Here is a 25,088-nt window from a genome sequence, read left to right as displayed (position 1 = left end):
GGAACCAGACAGGAGCTGAAGCAGGACTGGCTACTGGAACCAGACAGGAGCTGAAGCAGGACTGGCTACTGGAACCAAGCTGGAACTGAAGCAGAACAGGTTACTGCAAGCAAGCCAGACAGAAGCAAGACTTGGGCACGGAGTGAAACAAGTCTCAGGCAGGAATGGAGTTGCTAATGCAATAGCACACTCCGGGGCACGGAGCAACAGAGAACCGCAAGGAACCCCGTTGCAAGGCAAAGTCCTGGGCTCCGCGGCGGCCTTACATAGGCCGCGGCGTCTGACGTCATGGATAGGGCGGAGCTTCCAGTGGCGGGAAACGGCCTTCATAAGCGCGGATTGCGCACGCGCCTAGGGAGAAGGCGTCCAGGCAGGGCTTCTCGGCGGCGTCCCCTCCACGGGGATGCCGTGAAACAGGCCGCAGACCATCGGAGACGGGTCGGGACCAAGGAGGTAAGGGCCTAGTCGCGGCTGCCGCGACTGGGACCGCAACAGAAGGATCCTGATTTGATTTACAAGTTAGGTCTTCTGCTTCCTGGTCAGTCAGGATTTTGTGGAGGCAACATTCACAGCTCCTGTAGAGGAAGGAGTAGTGCTTATCGTTCAAGAATGACACCCGAAGGCCGGATTCAGGGCCAAAGTACTGCCGCTGCAATAACTAGACCAGCTATGTTTGTGGGGGAATGGAAATATAAAAAGGGGGAAAAATCCTCTGGATAGTTGCAAATGAAGGCTCATAGAACCAGGTTCCTATCCCCTGTTCCAGTTGCGCTGGAGGCCCAAAAATGAATAGAAGGAAACAGCTTTGTAAAAAAAAAAAAAAAAAGGAGGTTGATGGTCAACAAAAAGCACTGATGGTGCACATCAGAGATGCTCCTCTCCAGCCCTTGTGTTAGCAAGGAACCATTGAGCTGCCCTGGTTTGCCATTAAAGTTTAACATGTAGGGATAGAGACTGAAGAAAATGAAAAAGGAGAGACAACAACAAGGGAAGCCATAAAGGAGCACACTGTGATACCTGGAGAATCATAGTTCATGCCTCTCGGCCAGAGGCTGCAGTGACTGGGTTAAATGGGAGGGAATGGGGGTTGGGTGAAGGGGGGTGGTTATTAAGGAGACTGTGGTGCAATGAATGTAAGTTCATTGCACCATAATCCCAACAAAGGTCAATTCCAACTGAGATGGAAGTCCAAAGAAACTAGAAGAATACCTGTCAGATTGCACCCCCTTCCAGTTCTCCTCTAGAAATATATTGTATCACAAATCATTAGTGAATGAAAGCAGCTTAAAAAAAATTACACAAATATAAAACATTTATGTAGAGGCACAAGGTGCAGTATAGTAGATAAAGTATTGAAACACAAGTTACAAGAACTCTTAATGACTGTTTGACCTCAGGACTATCATTTTAATGCTCTGTTGCTCAGTTTTAATTTATCACTCAGTTTTTTATTTATTTTTAAGTCTTTTCTATACCGTCGTTTGGTGGGGACCGTCACAACGGTTTACATTAAGGCACATAAAAGTAATGATACTACAATTTGTCTGTTTACATAGGTGCCATAAGGTTCAGTAACATAGGGCCTCATTTTCCAAGCACTTTACCGCGTGCGAATGCAAATTAGTCATTTGGTATGCAGGGGGCGGAGTTGGGGCGGAGCATATGTAAAGCAGGAACCTGTGTATCGTGTGCGGTGACCACAATAGTTCCGGACAGCCTGTTTCAGGCGAGAAGAGAGAGAGAGAGAGAGAGAGAGAGAGAGAGAGAGAGAGAGAGAGAGAGAGAGAGAGAGAGAGAGAGAGAGAGAGAGAGAGAGAGAGAGAGAGAGAGAGAGAGAGAGAGAGAGAGAGAGAGAGAGAGAGACTTACTATAGTGCCTATGCCCTACATAGGTATTTCAATCCCTATGGGAGGGCTACCTACTAACTCGGGGTGGGGATTAGGTATGAGCATCGGGGGTTGGGGGCCACTTTCGCATTCCACATGAGACCTACGGACAGAACAGTGGTCTCTAGTGCAGATTTGCTGGCCGTCGGAGTGAGGACGCTCACTCCAAGAAGTGGTTTGGGCAACGTTCTCTCTACCTAGCTTGATGGACACTCTACCTGGGCAACAACATGCTAGGTGGAGAGAATGTTGGCCAAATCTCTGCTTGGAGTGAGCGTCCTCACTCCGACGGCCAGCAAATCTGCACTAGAGACCACTGTTCTGTCCGTAGGTCTCATGTGGAATGCGAAAGTGGCCCCCAACCCCCGACGCTCATACCTAATCCCCACCCCGAGTTAGTAGGTAGCCCTCCCATAGGGATTGAAATACCTATGTAGGGCATAGGCACTATAGTAAGGCGCTCTCTCTCTCTCTCTCTCTCTCTCTCTCTCTCTCTCTCTCTCTCTCTCTCTCTCTCTCTCTCTCTCTCTCTCTCTCCTGTCTGGGACTATCGTGCAGTGGGAAAACATCGCGTGCGGCGCTAATGTTTTCGCGAATGGCGAAAACATCGCCGCACACGATGTTTCCCCACTGCACGAAAGAAGCCTCATTTGCATTGGTAACGCCCCCTAATGCGTTACCAATGCGATATTGGAAAATAAGGCCCATAGTTTGTTATCAATGTTAGATGTTAAATGTGATTCATGTCCATGTCTTTCCTTCTCAGTTTTAATTACAGAGCTAATTTTACAAATGTAACTTATCCATTAGTTATGGTGTGCTATATCTTAAAACTACACACTTAGTGAATTTCTGCAGTGTGTATGGTTGTTAAATTGTTTGTGCTTTGCCCATTCCTGACTTCTATTCTCCCTTCTCTTTCTGGAAGGCCTGTTTAAATAGCCAGGTTTTCAAACTTTTCTAAAGGTTTTGCTATCTCTTTGTAGTCTTAAATCCAAGGGCATGGAGTTCCATAGTATGGGTCCTGCCAATGATAATGCCCTCTCTCTTACTTGTGTTAGTCTTGCTGTTTTGACTGATGGTATGGTCAGGAGGGCTTTGTTTGCTGACCTTAGGTTTCTGTTCGGGACGTGAACTCGGAGGGCTGTATTTAACCAGTCTGTGTTTTCGTTATGTATTAATTTATGTAAGGTGCACAATGTTTTGTAATGGATTCTTTGTTCGATCGGAAGCCAGTGTAGTTCAACCAGTGTTTCCGTGATATGCTCTCTTTTGTTTTTGCCGGTTAAAACTCTTGCTGCTGTGTTTTGCAAAACTTGTAGTGGTCTTAGTGAGGTGTATGGTAGGCCTAGTAGAAGTGCATTACAATAATCAGTGCTTGCAAATATCAACGCTTGTAGTACTGATCGAAAGTTAGCAGTTGTTAGGAGTGGTTTGAGTCTTCTGAGGACCATGAGTTTAGCGTATCCTTCCTTTACTTTCAGAGATATGTGTTGTTTTAAGCTTAGTTCAGTGCCAATTATTACTCCAAGATTCCGTACTTTCTCTGCAAGTAGTATTTGTTGTTTGTTTTTGAGTGTGATTGGGCTTTGTTTAATTTCCGTATTTTTTCGTTCTAAGTGTAGGAATTCTGTCTTCTCTATATTGATTATTAATTCCATTTGGTTTAGTAGCTGCTTGATGATATCTAGATACATGTTGGCAATGTTTAATGTTTTCTCGATTGTATCGTCGATTGGTAAGATTAATTGGATATCGTCGGCATATATATAGTGCGTGATTCCTAGGCCAGCTAGCAGGTGGCATAGTGGTAGCAGGTATATGTTAAAAAGTGTGGCAGAAAGGGCGGATCCTTGTGGCACTCCTGTTTGAAGGTTTATTCTTTTTGATGTTGCGTCTTTAATTTGTGCTTGATAATATCTATTACTGAGATATGATCTAAACCATTTGATTGTTTTGTTGTTTAGACCTATTTCTTCTAGTCTATTTAAAAGTATGTCATGATTTACCATGACAAAGGCTGCTGACAGGTCGAGCATCACTAGAATGTAATGTTTGCCGTTATCGAAACCTCTGTCAGTGCTAGCAGAAGTGTCTCTGTGCTATAGTGTTTTCGAAAGCCATGTTGTGAAGGATATAGTATGTTGTTGTTCTCTAGGTGTTCTGCTAGTTGCTTTTGTATAGTTTTTTCTATTAGTTTTGCAATTAAGGGTAGAGGTTTGATACTGGTCTGTAGTTACTAAGGTTCAGTGGGTCACTGTTTTTCTTTTTTAAAATTGGTTTTACGATGGCTCCTTTTAGTGTGTCTGGCATGGATCCTTCCTCTAAGGATAGATTAACGATCTTTGCCAGTGTCGGGGCTACAGTATTGGCTACTTTTTTTAAGTCTATGGTTGTTATTGTGTCATGCAAATGCGGTGCGGGATTAAGTTTTTTAAGCATGGATTCGATTTCTATTTCTGATATCTCATCAAACGTCGACCATTGAGTAACGTCTCTATCTTTCATTTTAATTACTTGCTTTGTTGTATTTGGTATTTTTGTTTTTGGGTTCTTAATTTTCTCGTTAAAAAACATTGCAATATCATTGCATCTATTTTCTGGAAGGTTTTGTGAGGACTCTGGTGTGTCATTGGTGAGGTTTCTTACTATGGTGAATAAAGTTCTTGGGTTGTTTGCATATTTTTCTATTTTAAGGCTATAGAACTGTTTCTTTGCATTGAGAATTGTATTTTTTATAGTACGCTAGGTGTTTTCTATATTTTGCTAGGTTTTCGGTAGTTTTATTTTTTCTCCATCCTTTTTCTTTTTTTCTTAGTTGTCTTTTGATTTATTTTATCTTTTCATTATGCCATGGGTTTGCTTGTTTTGTGTCCCTGATATTGATAATTATTAAATTATTTTTAATAATAATGATTCTAAAAGCAAGTTTGCTTACCATAAATGGTGTTTTCCGTAGATAGCAGGATGATTTAGCCATGCTTTCTGGGTGACGTCATCTGGCGACACAAGGGGTGGAGCTCTCTCTCCCAGATTGCAGAGCTTTGCTCTTCCCATGTGTTTCCTGCAGGTCTTCTCAGAGTCCTCTTCTCTCGGAGGTACACGCGTGGTGCTCTTAGGTAGGACTGCCTCAGGTTTGGATATTTTGCCTTGTGCATCGGTCGTAAATTCCCTTGCATCAACCGCATGGTAGGTACGTTGAGAGATTTCAGCTTTATGTGCTTTGAGGTTGGCTGGTGTGTCATTCTGTGTCAGATGCATTGTGCACCATGCTTCCCATGCATCACACACTCTGGCACCATATGGGATGCAGCCCTAAGCTGCGGCTCCGACACACCACTCGGTTTCTTGGCAGTTTTCACAAGTGTGCCTGTCAGCTGTATCTGCCTTCAAATGAAGCATGCTGGGACTCTTACCCATCTGACTCTTTTTAGCAGCAGTTTACACCAGGCCTATTGATGATGCCACCCTTACCAGATCCGGATGGTGGGATTTTGGGCCTGGGGATGAATGAATTTATCAGCCATCATTGGGTGGGAGGAGAGGGCATGTAACTACCCTTCATCGACGACCCTTTCTCTTTCAGTCTGGCAATCTTTGTGGCCCACTGCCTCTGTACGTGCGGAGACATCCAGCCACAGTCCTGGCAGGAGGCCTGATCATTGTCGAGCCCGACGCATAAATAACAATAATTATGTCAAATCGGTGGAGGACATTATGTGGCTGCACTGGCAGTATTTAAATCCCAGTGTCTTCTGAGACATGTTAGCACTGAAAAGTACCGTTTTGGGCTACACTGATGAAAAAAATAAAGGAGAGACATATCCGTACAACCGTTAAGAGCATGGAAAAAACTGGAGGAGACCTGCAGGAAATGTGAGGGAAGAGCCGTGCAAGTGCACAAGCAAAGTGCTGCAATTTCAGACAAGATAGCTCCACCTCATGATACCTGATGACTTCACCCATAAAGCATGGCTAAATCAGCCTGCATATGGATGGAAAATAAGAACAACTTAAAAGAGAAGAAACAATGTTCCTTGGAAGTCCAACTATATAAAGTCCAGGTATTAGACCTTGCTGAACAATTTTAAAGGAAGCTTTACATATCTGAAAAAGTCACTATTCAAAATATATACAACTCAGGCGATTATTATGCTTTTCATTCTTCTCCTTAAAGGTTAAGTTTAGAAGCGATTTTTTTTTTTAAGGAATGGGAAGAACCATTTTAATTTTTAGCATTTTGTGATGTCTCACTTTCACCAGGACTCCCTACTACTCTTATCAGAGTGGAGGAGTAGCCTTGTGGTTAGAACAACAGGCTGAGAACCAGGGAAGCCAGGGTTCAAATCCTGTTGTCACTCCATATGATGTTAGGTAAGTCACTTCATCCTCCATTACCTCAGGTACAAATTTATGGCCTGATCTACTATGTTTTTTCTCCCATTCTGTGCCTATAGGAAAAATGCTTAGTAAATGAGTCATTTAGATTATAAGCCTTCTGGGGACGTGGAAGTACCTGAATGTATTTGCCTTGTGCTACCAATGATAGGGTGAGAGCTAAATCTAAATAAAGAAGTTCTGTGAAATTAAATAAGTAGAAAAAGAGATTTACACATGTTCTAACAATTAAAACCAGCTTACTAGATGAATCTTAGAAAATTTTAGTCTATCAGTAATCATGATATCTCTATTTTAAATACTGAAAAATGTGCATATCGGTGTTGATTTTGTGAAGATAAACAAATTTTATTAGCAGTGAGATTCCTTGTGCTCATTTAACAACATAAAATTCAAACAAGGCTGCGGATAAGAGCTAAATTGGTGCTGTCTAGTCCTGCAAATATTTGTGACGAGGGCCCCAAAACAGGGCCTGGTCACTTAATGAGCCTTTGGATAAGTTTGGGGAGAATGTACTTAGCTTCTACTTTTGGGGTTAAGTGATGTGTCATTGTAGCAAGAGGTTGATTAAGGGGATGGTAGTCTCTAGCCAGAGTGATGGAGTCTCTCTCTTCTTCCTTGCCTTCCACTGGCCAGTGTTAATCGGACCCATTGCTCCAGAAGATGCAGAAGAAATTTCTGGGCAGTTCTATTGAGCCACCTGGGAGGCCTATAAAATCATGAGTGGAATAGAATGGATAAATGTAAATTGGTTATTTAAGCTTTCAAAAAATACAAAGATTAGGGGACACTCCAAGGAGTTAGTAAGTAAAACAAATCTGAGAAAATTATTTTTCACTCAATGCACAATTAAGCTCTGGAATTCATTGCTGGAGGATGTGGTTAAGGTAATTAGCATAGCTGGGTTTAAAAAAAGATTTGGACAGGTTCCTGGAGAAGTCTATAAATTGTTATTAACCAAGAAGACTTAGGAAATAGCCATTACTTATCACTACACAGAGAAACATGGGATCTATTTACTGCTTGGAATCTTGCCAGGTACTTGTAACCTGGATTGACCACTGTTAGAAACAGGATACTATCTGGATGGACCCTCAGTCTGACCCAGTATAGCAATTATGTTAAGTTCTTATTAAGAAGATATAAGAGAATTTATGAGTACTGAATGCTCTCTTTTTTTTAAAGGATGGATTGAGGGTTAGTCTATACTAAAGGGGAAGAAAAGCAAGGTGTTGTGTTCTGTGGCCGCAGACTGCCGCGGTCCCCTACCTGACCTGCAACGGCGACCTGCCGCGGCAACATCGGGGAAGCGCCAGTAGCCTGATGCCCGTTGGTTCCGCGTGTCGGCGAGGCCCTCTACAGTGGACGCCGGGCTGGGAGCCGTCCCTGCTTCTCCCTCGGGGCGTCGGGCAGCCTTTCCTCTGCGGCTGAAATCCAAGATGGCCGCCATCATCTTAGGCATGAGGCTGCGCCTCCTTCCTAGATTTACAGGGACCTCGCCCCTTTAATTGACCACAGCTGTTTCCTATACACCGGATCAGAGGAAGTATAAAAGGAGGCTTCCTCTGCTCATTCCTTGACTTGGCAACTTCCGTGGTTGGTTAGGTCTGCTTGTGCTTCAGATCCTTGCTTCCTAGTTCCTGTCTCGTCTTAGTGATTCCTTGGTTCCTGATTTCGGATTGGCAAGCGGTGATTCCTGGTGTGTGACTTCGGACTGGCAAGCGGTGATTCCTGGTGTGTGACTTCGGACTGGCAAGTGGCGATCCCTTGGTGTGTGACCTCGGACTGGTAAGCGACAACCCTCTGGCACTTGACCTTGGACTTCTTCTGGACCACCGTCTCCAAGGGCCCACCTAAGTCCCAGCGGCCCGGGGGATCGCGGGCTTCCAGTGGCAAAGACACAGTTGGCTTCCTCTGCCTCCACGGTCACCTCAGTCTCCAGTGCCGAGGGTCAGCCGGTCACATCTTCTGTTCCGCCTCACCTCTCGACGGGAGACCCTAAGAATCCACCTCCTAAGGTATACCACCCTCCCATCAGCCCAAGGGTTCACAAGCCTGAGCATAACACAAGGAATTGCTATTATTCTGAAAAGTATTGTTAGAGGAATGTGTTTAGTTGTTGTTGCTACTATACTGTAAGAAACCTATATACCCTGAGAAATAAGTGATTTTTATGAGTTTGCTCTGATTGCTGGCAACCTCAGATTTGGGGAAAAAAAATAAAAGTTTTGTGTGAGACTCTTCTTTATCCCAAGGTATGGGTTTGACAGAGGCTACTATCAGTTGTATAAGAAGTTGAGAAGCAGCCAGGGAGTCACAGAGGGAAACAGGCATTTGATGGAGCCTGCCCTATCCAGTATAGTAAATATTAGAGATGTGAATTGTGTCCTCAATCGTCTTAACGATCGATTTCGGCTGGGAGGGGGAGGGAATCGTATTGTTGCCGTTTGGGGGGGTAAAATATCGTGAAAAATCGAAAAAACGTAAAATCGCAAAACCGGCACATTAAAACCCCCTAAAACCCACCCCCGACCCTTTAAATTAAATCCCCCCCAAATGACTTAAATAACCTTCGGGTCCAGTGGCGGTCCGGAACGGCAGCGGTCCGGAACGGGCTCCTGCTACTGAATCTTGTTGTCTTCAGCCGGCGCCATTTTCCAAAATGGCGCCGAAAAATGGCGGCGGCCATAGACGAACACGATTGGACGGCAGGAGGTCCTTCCGGACCCCCGCTGGACTTTTGGCAAGTCTTGTGGGGGTCAGGAGGCCCCCCCCAAGCTGGCCAAAAGTTCCTGGAGGTCCAGCGGGGGTCAGGGAGCGATTTCCCGCCGCGAATCATTTTCGTACGGAAAATGGCGCCGGCAGGAGATCGACTGCAGGAGGTCGTTCAACGAGGGTTCCGGCGCCTCGCTGAACGACCTCCTGCAGTCGATCTCCTGCCGGCGCCATTTTCCGTACGAAAACGATTCGCGGCAGGAAATCGCTCCCTGACCCCCGCTGGACCTCCAGGAACTTTTGGTCAGCTTGGGGGGGGCCTCCTGACCCCCACAAGACTTGCCAAAAGTCCAGCGGGGGTCCGGAAGGACCTCCTGCCGTCCAATCGTGTTCGTCTATGGCCGCCGCCATGGAAAATGGCGCTGGCTGAAGACAACAAGATTCAGTAGCAGGAGCCCGTTCCGGACCGCTGCCGTTCCGGACCGCCGCTGGACCCGCAGGTTATTTAAGTCATTTGGGGGGGGGGTTCGGGAGGGTGGGGGATTTAATTTAAAGGGTCGGGGGTGGGTTTTAGGGGGTTTTAGTGTGCCGGCTCACGATTCTAACGATTTATAACGATAAATCGTTAGAATCTCTATTGTATTGTGTTCCATAACGGTTTAAGACGATATTAAAATTATCGGACGGTAATTTTAATCGTCCTAAAACGATTCACATCCCTAGTAAATATAGTCCTAGTCTCTAAAGCAGGTCTATTATACCATCTTATTGACCATTTTTGTTTTTTAACCCACTTACAAATGGTGCTCCGCTCAAAAACAGCCAGCAGATCCTCTTTATCATTTTATGTGTTATCAACAGAGGATTACATATCTATATATTTATCACTATATGTCCATAAACCATACACACAAAAACCTCTACAGGATACATATTAGTAGAAAACAGATGCTACTCATAGGACACACTGGAAAGCAAATAAAATATCTGTAATAACCCCACGTCCCTTTTAAAACCGTTTTTATCTGGAAAGCTTTGCTATAAATAAAATACAATTTGGGGGAAGTGGAAGCCAAATTGAGCGAATAAGCACATCATTGTTAAAAAAAACAAACTGTATATTTGTTTGTCATAACATCTTTAAAGTAAGAAAAGTTATCATTTGCCTGGGTGCTCGTAAAGGGCCCGTCTTGAAACAGTTTAATGAAGACATATTCTTTCTTATATGTTTTATTTCGTTTTCTGAGATGCGTATTATCCGAATACTTACTTCAGTCTTGGTTATATTAAGCTGGTAAAAGTCTTTGCTGGGCGCTGGAGCTTGACTAGACATGTCAAAGAGACATTCAGGCAGCAGCGACGCCATGTTGAGACGCTTGTTACTGTTTCCACGGCAACCAGGAAGGGGCGGGTTTTAAAGGTCATGTTGCCGAGAAAGAAACAAGAAATAAATCCCAGCCATTTTAAATCATAACAACCCACACAAACCTTTCGAGGTGAGAAATAACACACTTCAGTCCTATACTACTTGGGGAAAAAAATGTCTAAGTCAAAACGACCTAAGGGAAACAGTTACGGTGAGTGAAGGGTTATGACCCGGCGGAACAGCATCGTTGGCAGCCACAGTAACGCAATTTTCGGCTGCTGAAGAAAAGGTGATAGGGCGAGGTGGAAGGGCCGCGGCCGCGGAGGGGGGGGGGCTGCCGCCGGGTGGGGTGGGGTGGGGAGGGGAGGCAGGTGGGGCGAGCGTGCTGCGGGTGAACGGGGGCGGCGCTGTCAGAGACTGCTCGGTTGGGGGAGCGGGGCTGGGGTAGGACCGCAGTCGGGGAAAGTAGTGCGCGTGTGGAGCCGGCGGAAGGGTACGGAGCGGGTAGTGGGGCTTCAGCTGATAATTGAAGGGAGAGCTGGGAGATTGGAAGCTGCTGAACAGGCTGTAGCTAAAAGAGTGGAACACAATTTTAGGTAAATTAAACCGAAAAGCCATCGTGATGGGGGGGCCACCGGCCTGACAGATTCCTCTACAGAAAGCCCCCACCCCCGGGGAGCGCCGGGGCTGCATCTTCCCGTATATTGTGTACGAGGAAGGGGTGTAGAATTGAAAGTCTGAAAAACACTGTTGTCATCTATTGAATTGAGTTCCTTTCCTGTTTTCGTGATGTAAGCAGTTTAAAAAAAAAAAAAGGGGGTAATGGGGGACATGGCTTTTGGAAGTGGAAACAGCAAAATGGCAACTCGCCTTTCCAGTACGAAGGGACTGGTAAAAAAAAAAAAAAAAAAAGTGGTTATTTCAACACTTGGGCTGAAACGAATTTATTCTCTAAAGAGTGAAGGCAAGTCGGGGCCCTAACCGATTAATGGGGACCCGTGAAAACAAAAGGCAGCCTGCAAACCAGCTTACATTTCCAGTGTTGAAACAAATGTTTTGACTTCAGCCTAACTTGTTTGTTTTTTCTTTTTCTTTTATTTGTAACGAAATGTTCTTAAAACCCTAGAAAAAGAGAAGCTACTGTTTTGTTTTTCGTAAATCTAAACACCCCCTTCCCCCCCCCCCCCGTTATACTGTGTATTTAGCAATGTATAGGACGCTTTCTATTTGGAAGTAATGCTTGTTTGTCAGTATTTTGTGTTGGCTTTGGCTGCAGAAAGGAGATCTTAAATGTATAAAAAGGTCCGAGAGGAGGCTTCTTTTCTTTTTTCCACCACCTCAGTGCTGGCTTTTTGTTGTTGTTTGTGGCCCTCTTGCTGCTGGCTTAGTCTCCCCCCCCATGTAGACTAGTTTGGGTCACCCTCTCTTTTGGGGGATGGGGGAAGAAGGTGACTCTTGTTAGTCGAGCAGCTTCGGGTCCGTGGGTAAGGCGATCTCCTGGCTTTCTTAGCCGGCCTCTGGGCTCGCTTTTGGCTGCAGCTCTGCCAGTGGAGCGAGAGAACCCGACGCCGGGGCTTTTCCCGAGTCGTCGGGCCCTTTCTCTCAACTTTCCGCCCGGGGGGGGGGGGAGTCTCTCCCCCCCCCCGGGCTGGGACGGCGGATATCGTGGCGGTAGCAGCCTCCCCCCCGGCCCAGGAGCGGTGTCAGACGAGGAAAGTTGTGGGGGGGCTTTCGAGAAAAAAAAAGTCGCTGTGCGGAACAAAGGTCCTGCTTGTGGGAGAGAGAGGCCTGTGTGTTAGGCCCGATTGTGTCGCATTTACACCCAAGGAAGAAAGGGGAGGCCGGGGGAGGCCCAGAGTCGCCCCGTCAATGAGGCGAAGAGTCGGAGGCGTTTGGGTCTGTGTTCAGGGCCGGATCGAGAGCCCCCGAATCGTCCTACGTCAGTTTGAGTTTAAGTGTAAACACAATGTCCTGGCACCGGGACGCAACGCCTCGGCGGCCCCTTCTTTATGGTGAATTTGTCATCTGGAATGAGGAAGATTTAAAAAAAAAAAAGTGGAAAAGTCACGAGCCTTTTTGGATTACAGGTCGTCTAGGATGTATGAGGGCCGCGGGCTAATAAAATACAATTTTTAAGTTCTATACCGGATTGCACTGGTTTTGAGTTGGAGGAGGGGGTTGCCCTGTGCTTGAGGATAAAAGTAGCATTCTTGACGTGTAAAATTTCAAGATGTGATCATCGGCATCCCTTTATAATTTAAATAGCAGTCTTTTGTCTGCAAGGCTTCGTTTTAGAGTGGTCTTTAGATTTTAGTGTTTAGATTGAACATTTTATACGATTTCTTTAATCTGTAGGTATGCTTTTATTTAATACTCTAGGTTTTGTTTTTTAATAAGACTGGTTTATTTTTTTAAATCCCTCCTTTGTGAATTGCCATTTAGCAAGGAAGTATACTTGTAGAATTCTGTGGGGGTGGGGGGCTTAATACTGTAACTGGTGAAAAATGCCCACTTTGTTAGGTTGATTAATTAGCTTTGTTATAAAAATTAATGGCATTAGTATGTTCTGTGCAGTTACAAAAGGTTGGTATTAGCTTTGGTGGGCATAGTGTTAATATATCATAATAAGTATAGTATGTCAGTCTGTGAAACCAAAGCTGAGATTGTTAAAATGGTTGCTTTTTGTTTTGAGCTGGATTATGTACATTGCATCCTGCTTTCATTTAGCAAATATGATCCTGATGTAAACTGATGTTTGTGTCAATATCTTGGCTAGGTAGGGAGGAAGTCGATTTATTGTGGCTTTACAAATAGCCCAATTTTTTAGAAATTAACTTGGGAAAGGGCTTTACCCATGCACTATTGTCATCAGCATCTTGTTGAGCTGGCATTTACAACATGTTTTTATTTTTTAATAATTTACATCCAAGTTGGGTACCTGGTTAATACTGTACTCTGTATGTATTTATATTTGTGTGTGTATATAAATACATAAATATATAAAACATACTTTTTTTAAGATGTTGAATTATTTTTTTTAACTAGTTGGGCAAAATATTAGGTTTACTTTTATAGGCCTGGTATAATTTAATTTTAAGAATTAAAAAAAAAATAATTTATGAGGAATATTTAGGTGGCAGTGATCATCCCTTTCACTACTGGAATGTAATACAATATTTAGACAATTGCTCACCCTCCTCTAGGTATGTACTGTATCTAATAGTATGTAATTTTATGGTGTGCAAGTTTTCATGCAGATTTCTTTTGTAAATTTGTGGAAGATCTTTTCAGAGTATTGAAAAAAAGAATCAGTGGGGGCCTGTCAAGCTGTCTTTAAGTTATATTTGTTGTCTAATGTCTGCTCAGTGACAGGCCTCATTTCTCTAAACTCTGAAAAGACCACCTCCACAGATTCACAAAAAAAACCAAACTTGTATGGAAAGTTTGCACCACTACACAAGATATTTACTAGAAGTTATATTAAATACCTGGAGGATGGGGTGCAATTTTTCTAAATATGGTACTGTTTTATATCTCAGGTCTTCATATTGCACTTAGTAGCTATTTTTCATTGCTTTATGCACATTAAAAGCCTTAAGTAAGATATCTCTCATTTTCCACAGTAAAAAATATTTATTGAATGGCTTCCTGTGGGGTTTTTTTTTTTTTTTTAAATTGGACCTATTTTATTGTTTTATCACTTTTTGTTAATGGACAGAATGTATCTCATCCTAGGACACCAAGGATTTTCCTTCAGCACAAATTTTAGGCAAAATACACAAAAGGGATTTTCCCCCTTTTGTATTTATTTTGGGGGTGGAAGTTTAGAACATCTGGGTCAAAATGAGAAATAGAAAAACCCTATAGTACATGAAATGTCAAATAGAGGAAGCTATTGAGTGAAGAGGAACATAGTATAGGAGTATGAGGTGGTGTGTGTGTTGTGGTTTTTTTTTTTTTGTATCTTTTTTTGCTTGACTTCATTTTTCTGTATTTTCATGGTTAGTGCCCACTAACCATGAGGATGCACTAATCTGGGCATTAAGAAAATGCACACTGGCTTTCAGTGAACTTATTTATTTTTTTTTTTTTTTAGCATCCAGTAAGCTAATACATCGGAAATTAAATGCGCTTAAGTTGTGCGTTTGCAGAGGCCAAACGCATATTTTAACTCGGGAAGGGTAGTAGGCATCCTGACAGGCTACCCAGACATAAATACTGATTTATTCATCTTATCTGGCAGTGGGAAGGAGCCACCAGATAAGTACTGACTTGTGTGGCTGTCTGGTAGCTGCTTCCTACTGCCAGATGGATAAATCAGTAATTATTTGGTTAAGTGGTGGCTGCCAGCACTTACCTGGAAAGTTCCTGACTATTTTTAAACTTTTTTTTTTCATGGTGTTGGAAACTTAACTCCAGCCCTGATGCAGGAGTTAAGTTTCTAGCTCTAAAAAAGGTGTGCAGGCCAGATGCAATCTCTCTGTATCAGGAGTATTTCTTAATGCTATCATTTGCATGGGATTTCCATGCGAAGGTGCTAAGCACTGCAGTACTCCCGTTTAGAAACGTGCATTTTCTGCACACAAAACTCCTCGCTGCATCGGTAGTAAGTTTTTGTGTTCAAATGCACGCAGAAAGGCGCATTCGACTGAATGCGCTTTTCTGCATTGGCCTTTGTTTGGTTAGTGCACCCTAACAGGAAATGAGAATCCCCCCTCCCCCTGAAATTTCAGCATTTTTTTTCTTTCGATTTGTGGTAAATGAAACAAATACTCATCCCTAATAGTAATAGGTAGAAGTTGTAGCTGAAGATCATATTTATGGGACCAGCATTTTTGTGTATTGATTCATAATTGGTGTTGGCTTCTTTTAAAGTTGTTTTTCTGTGTGTGGTAGTATAGGGAAAAATGGCATAAACCTGTTGACTTTTTGAGGAAATGTTCAGCAAACTACACCTGAACTAAGCAAAACAAGTTGAGAGACATGCTTCTTTTATCTTCATTTCCTGAGAAATATTTGGCCACTTTTTAAAGAACTCTTGTTTTGAGCAGAGATGGTGACCTCCAGTCCTTGAATGCAGCAATCTGCTTTTGGTTCTTTGCATAAGTAAATCATGTAAATTACTCTCTTGGATTAAATGTATGCATATGTATTTTATAAATATTGATTGTAGATATTCTGAAAATCGGACTTAAGGACCAGAGTCTTCTTTAGAGCATTGTAGCACCTGTCAGAGGTAGCATGTAGGTGTGGTACTTCTCATGGTAAGAATAAACTGAATATTGTTGAATCTGTTATAATGTATTTTGCTATAGTTGGAATTTTGATTCACTGTGCAAATTGACTTTAATGTCAGTACTATGAAGATACTGTAGAATGTACAGTGATGCAATTCATTCTTAAAGGGCTGAATTGTATTTTGGGCCTACAGTTTTGCTGCTGTTCCTTTGGGCTTTCAGCTCAGTCAGAACCAACCTATTCTGGGCATTGGCACCATGAGTTGTCATTTGCATCTACCTATATTTTATAACCTATAGCCCAGTCATTGCAGTGATGGTCCTGCTGCACCATTCTCTTTTGAAACCAGGCCATGCATTACTTGGTTCCAGCCAGTAGGTGTCACCATTGAGCAGTGGCTGGAATTCCTTTTCCAATATCTGTGAATGCTCTCTCTCCAGTTTCCCCAGCCTAAGGATAGCAGACCGGACTTGGGACTTGAACTCTAGTTTTCTGCATGGCTGTACCATGTATTGAGACATCTGGCCAACCTTGTAGTAGCATTGTGGTTGCTGTATAGGTCCTGGAGGAACCTGGAGTCTTTACATGTTTAAACATTTTTAGGGGATCAACAAAAAAGATGTAGTTAGAATTTTGAGACCACTAATATCCATTCAAATGACTGAGCTCATAATACTGCATCATTTTTGTTTGCTTTTCTAAAAGTTATCAGTCTACAAAGGCTTGTCAAAGGGCTGGCATGAGCTATAGGAAAGATTTGGATCTAAAACTTATATACTGTATATTCTTTGATTACTTTGTATTTAGGTGAAGTAGGATGGTGTTTGGAAGAATGATAGTTAGGATGTGTATCATTAGCAGTGGGGTAGCACAGAATTGTAAAAGTATAGCTTGTTATGGCCTCTGATTAAAAAATTGGATCAACAAGACAGTGTTGCCTACATGATGCAGATTACAAGATGGTTATCAGTTGCTTGTAAGATATTGGACTGCCAAGGTAATCCAGCTGGTGGTTAACAATGCCTGCAGAACTATAGCATTGCTTCATTTGTTTGATTTTTCCATATTTGGTTTTGGAAAATCTATAGTCTGAATGCAGAAAGTCATTTTAAGAACAATTGTTTCTTGTTTGTAGTAGCTTGCTTTATAGGTTCTTTAATTTGCTAGTTCATTAACCTGTTGAGAATGCTCGGCAGTCTTCCCCTGCCCCCCCCCCCCCCCCCCCGGATTGCAATATAAGCTATTTTAAAGTTTATCCTCCTTTTCATGTCTCCTTGTAGGTAGGCTATAAATTACTGGCTTTCAGTGCATCAGTGAGTGTTGGTCATTGTTAGTAAAATGCTCAGGGGGAGAGGGGGTGTCCAACTCAGTCAGGTGCCACAAACAGGCTGTCCACATTTGAATATACATGAGAGAGCTGCACACAAGAGTCGAATGCAAATCTATCTCGTGCATATCCTGGAAACCAGGCCTATTTGTGGTTCTTGAGGACTGAAGTTGCCCTGAGACAGGGGCATGTGACTAAAGTGTGGTAAAATCTGTAAAGTTATTTTGTCATCCTCAATACCGCATGGTAAAGACTGAATGACTAATATTGCCCTATGTATTAAGCCAATGCTATGCAGAAATACCATGTGGTATTCAATTTGGCTAACGTTAAATTAATCCCACTTGTTCCAATTATTTCATGTTTCCCTATTATAATCAGCAAAAGGGGAAAAATGATATAATTAACCAGGGCTACACTAGCTCCTCAGGACCAGTATTAAAGCTCTCATGGTCAGAGCTGCTAGAAGACTGGAGAGAAGAGATGGAGGATGAGGGGAGGTTTGGAGGAGATGGCAGGATGGGGAAGGAAGCCCTCTCATCTTGAACTATTGAATACATAAGTAGCATCATAGGCACTGCTACCCAGACTCCCACATGGTCCTGTTTGTCAACAGGTCCTGGAGCACTATTTGCTACATCTCTAATTTGTTTTTATTTTTAAATATATTTAGATTATACCTTTTTTTTTTTCATTGGTAGCTCAAGGCGAGTTACATTCAGACACTGTAGGTACTTTCCTTGACCCCAGAGAGCTTTGCTCAAGGGCTTCATTTACTAAGCATTTTTCCCCATAGACACAGAATGGGAGAAAAGCCTTAATAAATCAGGCCCTAGGTTTTGTACTTGAGGCAGTGGAGGGTGAACTGATTTGCCCAAGGTTGCAAGGAGAGTCGGTGGGAATTTGAACCCTGCTGCCTTTCCTGGTGCTCAGCATGCTGACCTAGGTACTAGGCTGCTCCTCCATTCCATCCCAAGGGAGAATCAAGTGAATTCCGCTGTGGAAGGTGACGGTCACCACTGTCATACTGTGGATCATTGCATGAAAGATCACAGGGACTGTCGGTGACTACAATGGAGCATGGTATTTAAGATACTGACTCGTCCATTCGAGACCAGAGGGAGGGAGGGTCGTACTCTTCCAGATTTGTGCTGAAGGGGCCATCTTGGGAATGGAACCAGGTCAAAGGCAGACCTAGAAAAAAACACTGGCTCTGCTTTGTCTCAGTTTTCCGTGGGGGCTCGTTGAGGGCTGCCTTTCTGTCTCTTGCTGTTCTCTTTCCCCCATTTCCCCCACCTTCTTGCAGTCTTTTTCCTCTTGCACATTTACCCATCTTTTTCCCCTCTGATGTTGCAGCCAGAAAACCACAAGAGGCTCCACTTGAGTGAAAGAAGTGTTCCAGTCAGGTTTTTATACACTTAATGCCACCCACTAGGTGTCAGGTTTTTTCCAACTTTAAAATGGCCTGGTAAGTACTGCACCATTTTACCACACTTTAGTGCATAGGGTGCAAATGACTTAATTTCCTTCATTAGCATGCTCATTACTGTATTAGGATATATGGCCATGATAATGTTATCTACTGCTATCTAACTTTAGTAATAGGAAAATGTTTTTCCTATATTATATTTAATATATTCGGCATGAATATATAGGTCCCATAGTTGAAGTATGGTGGTAAAAAAAAAATGGAGAGGTGAAAATTTGAACATATTGGCAGACAAAAGGTTTTTGTTAGTTCTTGAAAGCGTATACATAATGTAGTTTTTATAAATGGATTTTTCTAGATGCAGTATGTAGTATTTGGAGCTAGCATTTTGTCAGTGTGTATATAAATCAAATGTTTACAGAAATCAATGGGATATATCTAATGTTCACTGCTCTTGAGTAAGGAGAGTAACTTTAAAATTAATTTCACTGAGCTGTTAAGCAGCAGCTATCACTAATAGTTATGTAAACAGTATACGTAATAGTAGGATATGTGACTTTGATCCATACTGTTGTGTGTTGTTTTTTTTTTTTTTTTGTGACAACAGTTTGCTTTAAGAGTTTTGACCCATGTTACATGTTTAACTAGAGTTTGCTACTAAGGCCTTGCTTCTCTCCTCTCTTGGCTGTCTAACCAGCTCTACCTTCCGATTTGCAAATAACACTGCTGTCTGGTTGATGTGTCGTAGTGTGCTCCATCGTTAGGGTCTTATTTGTCCTGGGATTGTTTGAAAACTTATACTGTTTGCCTAGTGTGTTTTCTATAGACTCCATTTTTGACTTTGTTGTACATTCTCTACGCACAGGGCCAGTACTACAAAAACCAACTGTGGCTGAAAGACTTTTGCTGCTCTTATGAGTTACTTCAAAAGCTGTATAGGTAAGTTCAGAAGATTTGGTATCAGCTTAAGCCCGTGTATTTTTTATTTCTGCTTTTTCGGGGGGGATTGGAATGCTGTCTTCTCTAATTCCAAAGGTTTTGCGCGCTTGATATTGTGCTGTGATGAGATGCATATGATTCTGGTACTGAAAACAAGTTTAGTAAGTCAAATGACTATAATCCATTGGTGCTGCTTTAAAACCTTTACCAACATGAATTTTTCATGTTGGTAGAAGTCAGAAACCAAAACTTTGGCCCGTGGAATGATTTACTAGCCATGATTTCTTTAAAATAAAATAGTTTGACGTGTGCTTGGCTGTATGCCTGGATACTTCCTGGTTTTTCATGCATTGAGCGCTTGTGTGTGAACTTTTTAAAATGTATCTTTCTTTTGTTCAATTTTACCTTTTTTTTTTTTTTTTTTTCCCCCTTTGGTTATTTGTTGTAAATTTTGCAGTCACCAGTGTTTTGAAACAATGGTCACTCAGATTTTTTTTTTTTTTTTTTTAATGGAAATAAATCAGTCTTCTGGCTCCTCTCCACAACTATGATTTATGTTAAGAATAGGTTCAATATTTTGCTTTTGGGGAAAGCTTTTTTTTTTGTAATGCCAATTTCCTCAAATTAGCCTTACCATGTATTGTAGAAATTTACAATTTTGTGAATTATTGTTTTTTTCAGTAAACATCTATTTTATATTACTCTTCTTGTTGTTAAATTGACTGAGTGGGGGTGAGAGGTGTGTTCCTTTTTTTTTATTTTTGCATGCAAACTATCCAATCACTTCATTGGGCCTGCTTCTGCAGTATACTTAAAGCAGCAGTACTAGGGTCTGTATCAGTTTGCCTATTTATTGCTTCTCTTTTCTGGTCCTATTCCTTTTCTTGTGTTTAATATATACTTTTTACACTTTGATAATAGGCAGTGCAATTTTTAGTCTTAACGTATGTAACACTTTCCTCGCCTGCCCTGAAGTCCATTTTCTGTTGTTAAATTCAGGCTTTACACTTTGGCAGTTGATAAAGGCATGAGCATCCGCATGGGTGCACCCTATTGTATGAAGATTTATATAGGAAAAGCTAATATTTCCTTGGAATTGAAATGAAAAGTGTTAAATGGGTTTTTACATTTTTATTGCTAACTAAATCATCTGAAAAGTTTTTTGCCAGTCCTGCTTTCAGTATATTTAGGCAACAGTGAGAGGGGAGTGTAGTAACTGCTTCTGAGTCTTACACCAGAAACACACAAACTGAGGGGAAAATATTTTTGTTTTGAAATGTTCACTTTTTTTTTTTTTTTTTTACTTTCTAATCTTCTCTTGTATTGCTCTAGGAGGAGCTTTTATCCCATGTCTAGTCTCTGATTTGTGGGCCGGTCTGAGGCATTCACATTCTTTCCCTACGAAATACAAAAGTGCGGTTACACACATTCACGATCTTAGTGTCTGGTCAAAGTGCTGAGCTGCTTTATCTGAAATTTTTTTTTTCTTTATGGGTTGCAGAGCTTTACAGTGATTTGACTTGATGAGCATTTCGCAATTCAAGCAGTTTGTTCCCTGCTTCACTGTCCCTTATATTAATAGGGAATCTTAAATAGGCTCTTTAAAAATACTTTGTGTAAACACATTCTATTGTGTTAAATTTTTTTGTACTGGCTTTAAAAAGTGTGGTCAACTAATGTAGCTTTTGATAGAAAAAGAACTAACAGGCATAGAGAAGCCACCACCTGTAGGGAGCCGGAAGATTTCAGTTTTGAAAAACAACTTTTATTGATGGAGCTCGGATTAGTGGAATTGACATTGACTGCTGTACTTGATTGTGATTTTTGGTTATTTGTTTTAATTATATTGTACCCCACTTTGATCAGACTTACTCTGCTTTAGTGGTATAAAAAAAACAACTGCGAAACAAAATAAATTAAAATGCAGGGGTAGAATGAGTGTGTGTTTCCTTCCCCATTTAGTGTTTTTCCTAGGGCTTGATTTGGAGTCATTCTGACTCAAAACAGGCTTTGAGCATCTCCAACTGTGGGGAAATTGCTTTCTCACTGATATATTAAGTGTTAGTCTTGAAAGTCTTGGATCTCCAGTGTTAGGATTTCTTTATGCAAATTATCTGAACACTTATTGATTTCTGTAAACATGGAACTCTGTGACACTGAGCCTGGTAAAAGAAAAAAGTTTAGAAAAATCCAGACTGGACTTTACCTTATCACTAGAGTTGAGGTTTTTCAGGGGTTTTAATTCTGAGTTGTAGAGCCAAGCAAGGGCTGCTGGTATCTGTGGCAGCCAGTTACTCCTGGGGAAATTCTGCTTACTTTATATTGTGTCAAAATAACACAATATAGATGACAGTCTTTAAGTTATTTAAAATGTAAAACAGAAAAAAGTTATTTAAAGATGCAGAGTTTAATATTTTGAGTGGAATTTCCCTACAAGTTCCCTTTAAGTGTTTCTTCCAGTCTCCTTTCACTTTGCCCTCTGAGGCCCCAACTCTTTTCACCTGCCACTATCTGTCCCCTCCCCCTCTAGGTTCAATCCATTCCACTCCCAGAGTTTGACCCCTCTCTCAATACTACTTCTCACACAGGCTCCCTCTGTCTGCCTATCTCTCTCACATATGCGCGCTCCCTCTTGTGCACATATACACCCCACTCATACAGGCTCCATTCCCTCTTCCCCAGGACTACAGCCAGAGGTTTCATGCTTGCAGAATTAAAAGGAACCTTAATCATGTATGAAAGCCTTACAGAATCGAGAGGGTACCCTAATTCAGAAGTCACCACAAGAACGTTTGTCAGTGGAACAGAAATTTCTGTGTACAGAAGCTTAAATGGAAGCCTTACTGACAGACCTAGCTTTGATTCCTGGATCAGGCTCCTGGGGCCAGTTAGGGCTTGGCCTTCTATGAAGGCAGCATGGTGAGAGGGAGTCCCAGTCATTATACAATAGTGATAATCAGTGATGGATTCAGGATTCCAGTTAGGGATCCCTGATGTCTGGACCCCGGCCAAGGTTTACCACTGCAATGGCTGGGCTAGATGAGCTGGGAGTGGATATAAAACGGGGGGAATTATTCCTGGTTAGTTGTACATGACATCTTATGATGCTGTGGCCTATTCCAATGTGAGCGAGAAGCCCAAAAGGAGCAGGAGGGAACTGCTGGACCAGAAAAAGAAAATGTAAATACATTAAGACTATAATATGAGAAACATTCATCATGCATATCTTGGTGACCCAGGCTATGTAGATTTGCCTCATTCATATTCATTGTGGATATCCTGACTACCGGAGGGGTTACCAGAACAGGTTTGGGAAGCCGTGATGGAGCAGGTTTTCATAAAGTGCAAAAGGGTTTTCAGCCCTGCTGTTGAAAGCCAGCCAGTCTGCTTTTCAAGGATAACCACAATGAATATAGTTGAGATAAATTTGTATACAATTGAGGTAATGCATCAAGTATCTCATGTATATTTATTGTGAATTTCCTGAAAACCTGACTGGCTGCATGTTCATAAGAACATAACATAAACGAATTGCCATATTGAGTCAGACTGAGGGTCCAAAAAGCCCAGTATCCTTTTATAGCCGTGACCAATCCAGGTCACAAGTACGTGGCAAAATCCCAAACAGTAAATGGATCCCATGTTAATGGGCAGTGATTAAGTATTGGCTATTTCCTAAGTCTATTAGGTTAATAAGTTTAGAGACTTCGTGTTCATACCTTTTTTTAAACCCTGCTTAGCTAAATTCCTTAACCACATCCTCTGGCAATGAATTCCAGAACTTAATTGTGCATTGAGTCAGAAAGTTCTCTGATTTGTTTTAAATGTGCTACTTACTTCATGGAGTGCTACCTATCCCTTGTATTTTTTTATTGTATTTTTTTGAAAGAGTAAATAACTGATTTATCATTCTGTTACATTCTTGATTTTATAAACCTCTATTATATCCCCCCCTCAGCTGTCTTTCCTCCAAGCTAAACAGTACTAACCTCTTTCTTCTTTTCTCATAGAAGAGCCTTTCTATCCCCTTTATCATTTTGGTTGTCTTTCTCTGAACCTTTTCCAATGCAACTATCTTTTTGGAGATGTGGCAACTAGAACTACACACAGTATTCCAGGTGCGGCCTCACCATGGAGCAATATAGAGGCATTATGGCACCTTGCATTTTAGTTTCCATTCCTTTCCTAATAATTCCTAACAGTTTGCTTTTTTGGCTGCTGCCGCACACTGAGCCAAGGATTTCAAAGTAGTGTCCCCTATGACGCCCAAATCATTTTCCTGGTGGTAACGCCTAATATGGAACCTAACATTGTGTAACTACAGTGTGGGTTACTTTTCACCATGTGCATCGCTTTGCACTTGTCCACATTAAATTTCCTCTGCCATTTGCATGCCCAGTCTTCTAGTCTCAAAAGGTCCTCCTACAATGTTTCACGATCTGCTTGTAGTTTAATAAATCAGAATAACTTTGTGTTGTCAGCAAATTTGATCACTCATTGTTCCCGTTTCTAGATTATTTATAAATATATTAAAGTCCCAGTAAAGAGCCCTGAGACACTTCGCTGTTTACCATTCTCCACTGAGAGAACTGACCATTTAGTCCTACTTTCGTATCTTTTAGCCAGTTTGACAAAGTACCCCACAAGAGCATTCTGAGAATTTCCTTTGTGGACTGTAAATGCCTTTTGAAAATCCATATACACTGCATCCACCGGCTCGCCATTATCCACATGTTTATTAACCCCTTCAATAAAAATGTAGCAGATTGGTGAGCAAGATGTCCCTTGTGTAAATCCATACTGGCTGTGTCCCATTAATAAACCATATTTTCTATATGTTCTGTGATTTTTTTTTTTTTTTTTTTTTTAGAGTAGTGTCAGAAAAATTAATGGAAACTAAAGTCATACTTGCCGGTCTATAGTTTCCTGGATCACCCCGGGGCCCTTTTTAAAAATCATGGCTACCCTTCAGTCTTTGGGTACAAGAACATTTTTAATGATAGGTTACAAATTTCCAGATCGGCAATTAATTTTTGAGTTCTTTCAGAACTTTGAGGTGTATACCATCTGATTTGCTACTCTTTAGTTTGTCAGTTTGCCGCCTTATATATTTCAGCTTCACCCTGATTTGTTTATTCTTCTGAATCACCATTGAATACAGCTTCTGATGCAGAGGTATCACCTTGAGGACCTGGTTGAGAATCATGGAGGTGCAAGAAGGTGTTGAATGTACAGGAAGCAAAGTTGCAATTTTTTTTTATAATCCACTCCAGCTTTTCTAGCTACTTATTTTAGGTTCTATCTGCTTTCTCCTAAAAGGCTCAAAGCAGAGTACAGAATAAATAATAGAAAATATACAATATCAATAAGTACGATAATTAAACAAGCATATAATCAACAAAAAAAACTGCAAGAAGTACATCATCAAACTAAGGTTAAAGCAAAAGAGACCTGCAAAACCAGATAGACAAGGCATGTAAATGGCTACTCCTTTAAAGGCCTGCTCAAAATCCATTTTTTAACCTGTTATCTGAAAGTTAGGATCCTCGCATAAATCTGGTTAGCTACAGAATTCCAAAATTTAGGTGGAGGCCTTGAAAATGCACACTTATGAGTTTGAGAGAGAGGAAATTCCTTTCAAGCGGGTACTGCTAAAATGCTTTCTGAGGGGAATGTAAATCTCAATTAGTAATATAAAAGGATAAACGGTCAGTTTAAATAAGCTGGAATTGAAACCTTAAATTGTACCCTAAAACAGTGTAGTTTCATTAGAGTAGGCTTATTATGTTC

The 25,088-nt window shown here is 41.7% G+C and overlaps 2 protein-coding genes across 21 annotated transcripts in view; one reads left to right on the top strand and one right to left on the bottom strand.

Annotated features, from left to right (window-relative positions):
• The window catches only part of FBXO36 (F-box protein 36), a 164,413-nt gene extending 153,727 nt beyond the window's left edge, over nt 1-10,686 (bottom strand). Inside the window, exon 1 of one of the 2 annotated variants that reach the window (XM_029615431.1) lies at nt 10,270-10,686. In XM_029615431.1, the coding sequence (XP_029471291.1) occupies nt 10,270-10,365 (96 nt within the window). In that variant the 5' untranslated portion in view covers nt 10,366-10,686. The remainder of the gene's footprint in view (nt 1-10,269) is intronic. The other variant, XM_029615432.1, reaches the window with a different exon arrangement.
• Nucleotides 10,558-25,088, top strand: part of TRIP12 (thyroid hormone receptor interactor 12) — a 495,519-nt gene continuing 480,988 nt past the window's right edge. For 12 of the 19 annotated variants that reach the window (XM_029615429.1, XM_029615428.1, XM_029615423.1 and 9 more), the window contains exons 1-3: nt 10,813-10,961; nt 18,287-18,398; nt 19,225-19,298. The gene's annotated coding sequence lies outside the window, so the exon portion shown is untranslated. Of the gene's footprint in view, nt 10,577-10,606; nt 10,655-10,809; nt 10,962-11,005; nt 11,157-18,286; nt 18,399-19,224; nt 19,299-25,088 lie in introns of those variants that run through there. The other 7 variants (XM_029615411.1, XM_029615430.1, XM_029615412.1 and 4 more) reach the window with 7 other exon arrangements.

This window comes from Rhinatrema bivittatum, chromosome 9, assembly GCF_901001135.1.
Source record: "Rhinatrema bivittatum chromosome 9, aRhiBiv1.1, whole genome shotgun sequence".
In the NCBI taxonomy this organism is placed as follows: domain Eukaryota; kingdom Metazoa; phylum Chordata; class Amphibia; order Gymnophiona; family Rhinatrematidae; genus Rhinatrema; species Rhinatrema bivittatum.
The sequence above is the reverse complement of the archived record's forward strand: the minus strand, read 5'-3'. Positions and strand labels throughout refer to the sequence as shown.